Here is a 10,274-nt window from a genome sequence, read left to right on the forward strand (position 1 = left end):
CACTCCCTCCTCTCTCTCTCTCTCTCTCTCTCTCTCTCTCTCTCTCTCTCTCTCTCTCTCTCTCTCTCCATCTTTCATCCTCTGCACGGCTGCTAAAGTCATCTCCCTAGCACGCAGCCCCCAGCCCCCAGCTTTCAAAGGCATCTTCTTGCCTCTGGGATAAAACAAACTCCTTGGCAGGCCCTCGAAGCCCATCGCAGTCTGGCCCCAGATAACCTGCCCAGACTTATTTCTCATTATCCCTCTTCATACCCCGCTTGCCCCAGCCAGACCGGATGACTCTTATTCCTTAAACTCAGCCCTTTTTCCTGCTTCTCTTTGCCCAGTCTGTCCCACATTGGACTAGAAGGCCTCCAAGATCCCCTCTGAGCCAGATACACAGGGAAGGAACTGCAGCTCCTGCACTTGTAGCAGGAGGGAGGAGGATGCTGGGCTTGGAGTCATAAAGGCCCCAGTCCCATGCCTGGCTCAGACACTGACTGGCTGTGTGGGGTGTCTGATAGACTGCCGGACTCAGAGACCAGAAGACTTGGGCGTTACCCTCCCACACGGTCACCCTTAGCTGTGGGAACTTGGGCAAAAGCTGCTGAACTGGTCGGAGCCTCAGTTTCCCCACCTGTAAACCAGGAGTCCTACTAGCGCCTGTTTCCCAGGATTGTCAGGAGAAGCCCAGAGGATGAATGCCAGGTGTGAGCTATTATTAGCGTTATCTCCAAATCATAATGATTGCCCGCGTGACTTGGAGGAAGTGGGCCTCATCCAGAACGGGAGGGGAGCTGGGGAGGATTAAGGAGAGCTCCCAGGGCTGTGAGGAAGAGGGAGGCACCATAACCCAGGCGGATGGTAGTGGGTGCAACAAGGGGCTCCTGGGGGGTATTTCTGGGCAGCGTGGAGCTGCCCAGCTGAGGGGCCCCACCTAGATGGCTGTGTTTGGGACAAGCTGCTCCCCTCCCACCCTCTAGGGAACCCCCCAAATGGCATTCTTAACTGCCCTCCCCAGGCCAGCTCGGCAAGGGAGAGGCCGCCACCTAGTGGCCGGCGAGGGGCCTGCAGGGAACTCTCTTGACCCAGGGCAGGGAGTCGTCAGTCACCAGCAGCCCAGCTCTGCTCCGGGGAGAAGCCCAGCCCTGGGAGCGCACTGGATCCTGGTCGGGGAGCTGGAAGGGTCATCTGCTTTTCACAGAGGAAGAAAATTAGGCCCAGGGACAACCTCCAGCCTGGAAGCCTCCCAGGGACTTGCCCAAGGTCACCCCAGCATTCTGTCAGTCAGCAGACATTTGTTAAGCACCTACTGGGTGCCAGGCACTGTGCAGAGGGCTAGGGAGCCAGAGGCAGGCAGAAGACAGTCCTGGCCCTCAAGGAGAGACAGCATGCCAAAAACCCAAGCTCTGGGCCTCCTCTTTCCTGGAGAAGGAAATGATACACCAGTCCAGTATCTTTGCTGAGAAAACCCCAAATGACCATAGTTTTGCAGCCCTGGGCCAGTCACTTAACTCTGGTTGCCTCAGTTTCTTCATCTGTAAAATAAGCTGGAGAAGGAAATGATAAGCCAGCCCAGTATCTTTGCTAAGAAAACCCCAATGGGGTCACAGAGAGTCAAAGATGATGACTAAAAGATGATGCCTTCTAATGCCACAGTTAGTCCTTTCGCCATTCCCCAGGCCTCCTTACCATTCTCTAGCTCTGAAGGGTAGAGCTTCCAGCAACACAGTCCCGTGGTCCTCTGCCCTGGTTAGACTCCTCCAGGCCTCAGGTTTTGTTCTGGGTACCACAGTTGAGGGGGGAGTGTCTGAAGGAGGGTAAGCAGGACAGCTTGAGCCCCAGCTAGATAGATGAATGAGAAAGCATCGCTGTGCTCGGCCTTAGGAATCCAAGACCACCTTCCCAGAGTGGTTCTGGAATTCAGAATTCCACTCCTGTGTGACCTTGGATAAGTCACTTACCCACTCTGGACCTTAGTTCCCCTTTCTGTAAAGATGACCTGGACTCCCTTCCAGCCCTTCCTTATGGTCTTATGAAACTGAAAAAGTGAGCGAATCTTCTCTATGAGGGACCTAAGTGACAGCCAGAGAAGGGACTTTGGGCCTGGGGAGTCTCAGGGATGTTGAGTTGACCCATAGGGCAGTTGCCTGTCCAGCTTTTTCAAGAATATATGAGAATATTGATTTAATTACTGAAGTGTAAATGGGGAGGTGGGGTTGTGAATGTATTGATGGGGCAGGGAGGTGGCAGGAGGGCTGAGATAAATGGATGCCTGCATTACATGAAGTATTAGAATTATTTGAGGGGGGCAGCTGGGTGGCTTAGTGGATAGAGAGCCAGGAGGTTCTAGGTTCAAATTTGTCCTCAGACACTTTCTATATACTTTGAGGCTGATGGACAGGAACCATTAAACCCTGCACTATTCAAATCATCCATGGTAATAGTGAGAGGCAAAGTATAGGCCTTCTGATCTTCTATGCTTCCTAGCTTCCTAGCTGTGTGATCCTGGGCAAGTCACTTAACCCCATTGCCTAGCCCCTACCACTCTACTGCCTTGGAACCAAAACTAGTATGCATTCCAAGACAGAAGGTGAGGGTTAAAAAAAAAAAAAAAGAATGAGTTGAAGGAATGGAGAATGTCTAGACTTGGTTGAGAATGGTTAGGGAAGGATGCCATAGCTGTGTTTCAGAATCTGAACAGCTAGCAGGTGGAACAGTCTTCTTTCCTTAGGCCTTGGAAGGACCAGGAGCAGGGAGGGGAAGGTGCAGAGAAGTTAATTTAGGTGTCAAATCCCAGGAAAACTCATTTGGTTTGTCCCAGAGTAGAGGAGACTGCCTTGATAGGTAGTGAGCTCCCTGTCCTTGAAGGTCGTCAAGCAAAGCCTGGATGACCATTTGTCAAGCATGTTAGAGAAGGGTATGGGTTAGACAAGGTACCCACTGAGCCCCCTCCATCCACCCCCCACCTCCCAGCTCTTAAGATTCTCTGATTTGAGTCATGAAGAGGAGTTCTGCGTCCTCCCTCAGGAAGGCCTCCAGATTGACCTTATGTCTTAGCATATCTGTATGTGTGCAGGTGAATCCTTTCCTCTTCCTAGGCTGAATGGAGCCCTCACTCGCCCCCCTCTCTCCATCCCCTCCCAGGTGGTACCATGGACACCTCTTTGGCAAGGAGGCAGAGAAGCTGCTGACTGAGAAGGGCAAACCTGGGAGCTTCTTGGTACGAGAGAGTCAGAGCAAGCCTGGGGACTTTGTGCTCTCTGTCCTCACCCAGGAGCTGGACAAGCTGGATGGCGGTGACCGCCGGCCCCGGGTCACCCACGTCATGATCCGCTTCCAGGTGTGCCCCTCAGCTCTGGGACGTGGGAAGGGGAGGGCTCCAGGGGCTCCCACTCACGTGCCTCCTCCCTAGGCGGACGGCAAGTACGACGTGGGTGGAGGGGAGCGATTTGACACCCTCACGGACCTCGTGGAACACTATAAGAAGAACCCCATGGTGGAGAAGTCAGGGGCCGTCGTGCACCTCAAACAGGTACCTGCTGGTCCCACCAAGCCTCAGGGCCTTCAGGGGGCTTCCTCCCAAGGGGAGGGGGCCTGAGCTGCCATAGCCAGGGCTGAAACTCAGCCGGGATGGAGAAGGATCTCTAGAATGTATTTTGGAAAGAGCCATGCAAGGATCCAGGCATGCTGGGTCATCTGGAAAGGGAGGGGGTCGGAGCCAATGACCCCCAAGATACTTTCGAGCTCAAAAACTTATCCCTGCATTTAACCTGGAGAAGAAAAAACTTACTGGGGGCGGGAGGCGAAGGGGCAATTGTAGCTGCTCTAGCATCTGGCTGTGACAAGCCCTTAGAGGGTCAGGATCTCAGGGGACCCCAAGATCTTTGGTCAGCCACCTTTTCTACCAGGTAGAAGAAGAATTAGTGCTGTTCTGCTTGGCCTTAGCAGGCAGTACTAGGAGAATCAAGTGGGGTGGGGGGAACTGCTACAGAGAGGCAGATGGAGGCTGGATGTCAGGGAAAACTTCCCACTGAGCAATGGACTTCTAGGGGAAACAACAAGATCCCTCACATTCCAAGACTCCACACAGAGCCTGGCTAATTCCATGTTGGGCAGGTAGGTGGCACAGTTGATAGAGTGCTGAGCCTATCTTCCTGAGTTCAAATCCAGCCTCAGACATTTATTAGCCGTTTGGCCCAGGGTAAGTCTCTTAACCCTGTTTGCCTTAGTTTCCATATCTGTAAAATGAGTTAGAGAAGGAAATTTCGTAAACTGATCTATTATCTTTGCAAAAAAAAACCCTAAATGGGGTCACAAAGAGTCAGACATGACTGAAAATGACCAAGAAAATGATAGGTTGAGGATGCTGGCAGTTGAGAGGGGGTACAGTCTTTTTCTGGTATGGAGTAGAACAGTTGGTCTTTGAGGTCCCTTCCAGCTCAGAAGTTCTGAGATTCAAAGAAGTTGGAGATGATAATAATAATAATAATAATAAATAAGCATTTATTAGGCACCTACTATGTACCCTTTAGACACTGCAGATCCAAGACAAAACCCAAACATCCCCTGCCCTCAAGATGCTTACATTCTAATAAAAGAATTCATGGGCAAGGGCAAGGGAAAGTCCTAGGAAGCTGGGTTGGCTGAGTCATGGATTGGTAGAATCTCTAGAGTCAGTTTAACAAGCATTTACTATGTGTATGCTATCTAGCAGCTGCTACACTGGGTACTAGGGATGCAAAAACAAAAAATGTCTGCCCTCAAGTAGCTGACATCTTTCTGGGGGGAGGGATACAAAATGTAGGCAGCACATTAATAGATAGAAGGTAATTTGCTTTTATTTTTAAATTTTTATCTTAAAAATATTTTTCCATGTTTATATAATTTATTTTCTTTCTCTCCCTTCTTTCCTCCCCCCTCCCAGAGCTGACTAGCAATTCTACTGGGTTATACAAATGTTATCACTTGATATCTATTTCCATATTATTCATTTTTGCTATAGAGCAATCTTCGAAAACCAAAACCCCAAATCATATACCCATATAAACAAGTGATAAGTCATGTTTTTCTTCTGCATTGATAGAAGGTAATTTGAGGAGGGAGAGAACAATAAGGACTGGGGGAGAATCCAGGAAGGCTTCTTGTAGGGTCTTGAAAGGACTAAAAACTTCTAAGAGGTAGAGAAGAAGTTTTAGGATAGTTTGTCTAGAAGCGAGAGCATGTGAAGGGAGCCATGGGAAATAAGCCTGGGGTGGTGGGTAGTGCCTGAAAGTCGTCAGTGGGCTTTCAACAGAGCATTGCCTGGATGAGTCAGGGGAGACTGGAAGTCTAGACCAATTGCAGTTTAACAGAAAACATCCCACTTTCCCAGAACGAGCTGTTACCACAGCCCCCCTGGGTCTAGCTCAGTGCTGGGCAAAAGAAGGAAGAGTGGACCAGAGGAGCTAGGACCAGGGGAGGCAGAGGGCTGGCCGTGCTGACTCTGACCCCACTCTTCCTGCCAGCCATTTAATGCCACCAGGATAAATGCTGCCAACATTGAGAACCGTGTCCGAGAGCTGAACAAGATGGCAGACCAGAGCGAGAAGGCCAAACAGGGATTCTGGGAGGAGTTTGAGGTAAGGGCAGGAGAGCCAGTTGCTGCCCTTCGTCTTGGCCCCTAACATCCCCAGAGCCAGCACCAGGAGAGCCAACACTCCTGGGGTCTTATCTGGGCTCTGTCCTTGCCTGGCATTGAGCCCCTGACTGAGTAACTAAAGCTTTCTGAGCCTTGATAAAAAAGGGGATAAGTTGGGAGGACAGAGTTGGGAGGACAGAGGGGAAGAGGATCTGGTGGGGATTAAGAGAGGGTATAAAGTTAGGATTCACTAGGGGGTTGGGGCTGGGGCTATGGCTGAGTTCTAGGGTTCAAGACTGAGCTGTGGGGTTTGAGTCAGGCTAAAATATGGAACTGGGGCCAGGGCCGAGCTGTGGATTGAGGATGCGGCGTGGGTTCATCTGTAGGGCTGGAATTGGGTTTGGGGTCAGAACTGAAATGTGGGCTTGGGGCAAAGGCTGAGCCAAGGTGGGCTTTATCTTCCCAGATGCTTCAGCAGCAGGAGTGTAAGCTCTTGTACCCCCGGAAGGAGGGACAGCGCCCAGAGAACAAGGCCAAAAACCGCTACAAGAACATTCTCCCCTGTGAGGATCTCAGGGTGGGGGCCAGTGGGGTGGGAGAGAGTGAGCCCACAGACCTGCCTTTGTTGCCCCAGATTTCTTTCTCTCTCCTTGTTCTCCAGTGGGTAGTTCTCTGAACCCTTGTACCCTGTGCTAACTGACCACATCACCCACGTACTCCCCCACACTGTTCCCTTTGCACACATAGACATGTCTGGACACCCCAGGCATGCACATCCCCCTTCTCTCTACCCCAGGCCCTCTGCCCATCAGCCTCAGGTAGGTCAAATATTGGCCCAGGAGAGTGAGGAAGAGGGCAGACAGGGAGTCCTGGGAACCTCTACGGCTCCTCTCCCTCTGCCCACCCCAGACTCCTAAACCTTCCTGCTCTTCTCACTTTTCTCTCCCCTCTGCAGTCGATACCACCCGTGTGACCCTTCGAGAGGTGGATGGGAGTGTGCCAGGAGCTGACTACATAAATGCCAACTACATCAAGGTGTGTGTGGCCACGCACCCAACTGTTGGGGTGATCCTATATGTCTAGTGAAAAGGATATTGGCTTTGGGAGTCAGAAGGTCTGGTTTCTCGGCCAAGCTCGGCTGCTTCCTAACTTTGTGACTTTGGGCAAGCTGCTACCTCTCTCTGGGCATCTGTTTTCTCATCTGTAAAATGTGGAGGATCAGGCGTGAGAATCTCTCTAAAGGCTTTTCAGCCCACGTGCTTGAGACCTTGTTTATCTGAAGGAGTCTGTGTTTTATGTGGAGGATGCTGGATTTAGAGTCTGAGTCCAAGCTCTGCCAAGGACTCAGTGTGGGACCTTGGGCAAGTCATTGCTCAGTGCCTCAGCTTCCCTTTATGTAAAATAAGGGTTCAGACTATGTGGCCCCTAAGGTGCTTCCCAGGCCCAAGTTTTGTCAACCTTAGAGCTGCATCCAGGGGATCTGGGGGGCTTAGAGGTAGCCCATTTTCCACTGCTAGTGTCTCCTTCCATCTTCGGGGCGCCGGGATTTGTTGCCGAGAGCCCCCTTTGCTTCAAAGTTCAGAGGGGACCGCGCCCAGGTTACCCAGATCCTAAGCTGATTTCCTGCCCCTCTGTGGGTTTCCATCGGCTCCTGGGAGTCAAATTCACGTTTTTACCCCTGGCCAGCACCCGTTGGCTGTTTGATCTGGAAGAGAGTCTTGTTGGGTTCCTGCTGGGACCCCGGGGCTCTGCTTTCTGTCCTCTCTTCTGTTCTGGCTATGGTGGGCACAGAGGAGCCCCAGGCCCAGGGGAAGCTCTTCAGGTGAGCATCTGCCCATGGTCTCTTTCAGAGCATCCCAGAGGATGGCCAGAGCCAGGAACCTTCGAAGGTGTACATAGCGACCCAGGGCTGCCTGCAGACCACAGTCAATGACTTCTGGGCTATGGTGTACCAAGAGAACACGCATGTCATCGTCATGACAACCAAGGAGATGGAGCGAGGACGGGTGAGGGGGCCGGCTTTGGTGGGCACTGCGGGGCGGGGGAGGTTTTGTCGTGTTTCCCAGCAGGGCCAGGCATCGCTGTCTTCCCCAACCCCCCCAGAACAAGTGTTTCCGCTACTGGCCGGATCAGCACTGTACCAAGGACTACGGCTGTGTGCGCGTGCGCCATGTCTCCGAGAGGGAGGCTCAAGGATACTATGTGCGGGAGCTGGAGATGGGGCGTACGGACAGGGTGAGCCTCCAGGGCTGCCGGGTGGGCTGTCACTTTGGGGGAGAGGGCTGAGGCCATACTTTGGGAGGGGGCCCAGGGGCCAGCCGGCGAGACAAAAGAGGAGGGGCGACAAGAAGGGCGGCTTCATCCCAGAATGCCCTGGGAGTGGGGCGAAGCAGCATCTTCCCCCTCTGTCTCTGGCTCCAGGCTCTCCGTTTAGCTTGAGTTAACAACCAAGGATTACTATCTGCCTGGCACTGGGCTAGGGGTTGGGGCGGAGTGGACAGAGGCAGAATCTAAATATTCCTGCCCTTGAGAAGCTTACACTCTAGAGAGTTCTGAAGTCAGAGGATTCTGGTTCAAATCCCACATCTGACATTTACTATCCTTATCAGTTCATCGGCTGTCAACAAGCGTTTATTTAAAAATATTAGAATTTTGAATTTTATTATCAATGATTAAATATTAACTAATTTTTATTATTAATTAATAAAATTTAATTTATTTAATTTTAATTATTTAATTTTAATCAATTAACATTAAATTAATTAATTAGAAGTAATTAAATATTAAATAAAATTTAAAAGTTTCTTAAAAAATATTAACAAATCTTTTAAAAAATCTCTGACCTTCTTTCTTAGAATCAACATTATGTATTGGTTCCAAGGCAGAGGAGCCGTAAGGCAATGGGGGGAGGTAAATGACTTGTCCAGGGTCAGACAACTAGGAAGTGTCTGAGGCCAGATTTGAACGCAGGACTTCTTGTCTCTAGGCTTGACTCTCACTCCATTGAGCCTCCTAGCTGCACATGCCCCCTTCGCCCCCAACAAGCACTTCTTAAAGTGTCAGAGACTATAATAAACTTTGGGGATCCGAGAAGGACAAATGGCCTCGGGCAAGTTAATTCACTTTTGGCATCAGTTTCTTCAACTGTAAAATGAGAGGATTGGGCTAGAAAACACATAACGTAGATATATAAGTGCACAATGTATACAAGATAAGGAGAGGAAGGCGTCAGGAGGCTCTAGGTTCAAATTCTGACCGACCCAGCCTGTTTGTGTGACCTTGGCCAACTCTCTTGAGATCTCAGGGACTGGCCCAGGAAGGAGCACACTTCAAGGGAAGATGGAGTCTCTGTCCTATATGAAATAACTCAGTACAATTTCTAGAGAGAGAATGCTAGCTAGCCCTGGGGGGAGTGGGAGTGGGAGTGGGAGTGGGAGTGAGTGAAGGTGGCACTCGAGGCTCCTCACACACAGCATCCTTCTCCTCGCCCCGGCCCAGGAGGAGCAGCCGAGGAAGGTGACGCACTACCAGTACTTCAGCTGGCCAGACCACGGGGTCCCCACGGAGCCTGGGGGTGTCCTCAGTTTCCTGGATCAGGTGAACCAGGCCCAGAGCAGCGTCCCGGGCTCTGGACCCATCGTGGTACATTGCAGGTACTTCTTCCCCCGGGGCTCTGCTGGGGAGGGGTGGCTGCAGGGCTTGGTGGGCAGAGGGGAGGGAGGCCACCAGCAAGCTCCTCAGGGGTGACTCCTTTTTGTCCCCAGCGCTGGCATCGGACGCACGGGCACCATCATCGTGATTGACATCCTGGTGGACACGATTCGCCGACAGGGTATGGTCACTCCCCAGCTCCCAGTCCTCCCATGTTCCCTCCGGGTCCCAAGCTTCATGGCAGCCCGGCAGCGTTTACCAAGCTCCTACTGTTTGTTCAACCCCGTGCTGGACTCTGGAGGAGTGCAGTAGAGATGGTCTAGATGAGGCAAGACCCACCCCACAGCTGCGAAGGAAGGGGGCAGAGTGAACAGAGGGGTAGGAGAATTGGCCGCCATGCTGTTCTCCATCGGTCCCATGCCTTTGCACAGGCGGACTCTCGTGCCTAGAATCCTCTCCTTCCTCATCTTCCTCTAGAATCCAATCCTTCCTTTCCTTCAAGGCTCAGCTCAAGGATTACCTCCTACATCCTCACCTTCCTCGTCATAGCTTGGCATTTCTAGAGTGCTTTAAGCTTCATAAGGTGGTTTACAAACATGATCTCACTGGAACCAAACCACAACCCTGGGAAGAGGGTGCTATTATTATTGCCAATTTGTAAACGAGGAAACGGAGTCAGGCAGAGGTTATGTGACTTGTCCAGGGTCGTACAGCTAGTAAGATTTCAAAGACTCTGGACCCAGCCCTCTATTCAATGAGTCACCTAACTGACTGAAGATGCATCGTTCAGAGTCTCCAGAAGAGAACTAGCTCGGATCTGAATGAAGGAAAAGGTGAAGAGAACCACAACTGACCCATGGGAAACAGCCATATTAGAGGGCCAGGAGAAGAAGGGGAAAGGGAGAGGGAGAGGGAGAGGGAGAGGGAGAGGGAGAGAGAGAGAGAGAGAGAGAGAGAGAGAGAGAGAGAGAGAGAGAGAGAGAGAGAGAGAGAGAGAGAGATGAGAGAAGGGAAAAGGAGAGAA

General features: G+C 51.4%; 1 protein-coding gene across 1 annotated transcript in view; it reads left to right on the top strand.

Moving 5' to 3' along the window:
• Positions 1-10,136, top strand: part of LOC123243044 (tyrosine-protein phosphatase non-receptor type 11-like) — a 36,449-nt gene extending 26,313 nt beyond the window's left edge. Inside the window, exons 4-12 of the mRNA XM_044671215.1 lie at positions 3,127-3,322; positions 3,395-3,514; positions 5,487-5,600; positions 6,066-6,162; positions 6,555-6,634; positions 7,450-7,605; positions 7,703-7,834; positions 9,098-9,252; positions 9,364-10,136. Of these exons, the coding sequence (XP_044527150.1) occupies positions 3,127-3,322; positions 3,395-3,514; positions 5,487-5,600; positions 6,066-6,162; positions 6,555-6,634; positions 7,450-7,605; positions 7,703-7,834; positions 9,098-9,252; positions 9,364-9,562 (1,249 nt within the window). The 3' untranslated portion in view covers positions 9,563-10,136. The remainder of the gene's footprint in view (positions 1-3,126; positions 3,323-3,394; positions 3,515-5,486; positions 5,601-6,065; positions 6,163-6,554; positions 6,635-7,449; positions 7,606-7,702; positions 7,835-9,097; positions 9,253-9,363) is intronic.
• The last annotated feature ends 138 nt before the right edge of the window (positions 10,137-10,274 follow it).

The sequence above is a fragment of the Gracilinanus agilis genome, chromosome 3 (assembly GCF_016433145.1).
Source record: "Gracilinanus agilis isolate LMUSP501 chromosome 3, AgileGrace, whole genome shotgun sequence".
NCBI classification, from domain to species: Eukaryota; Metazoa; Chordata; class Mammalia; order Didelphimorphia; family Didelphidae; genus Gracilinanus; species Gracilinanus agilis.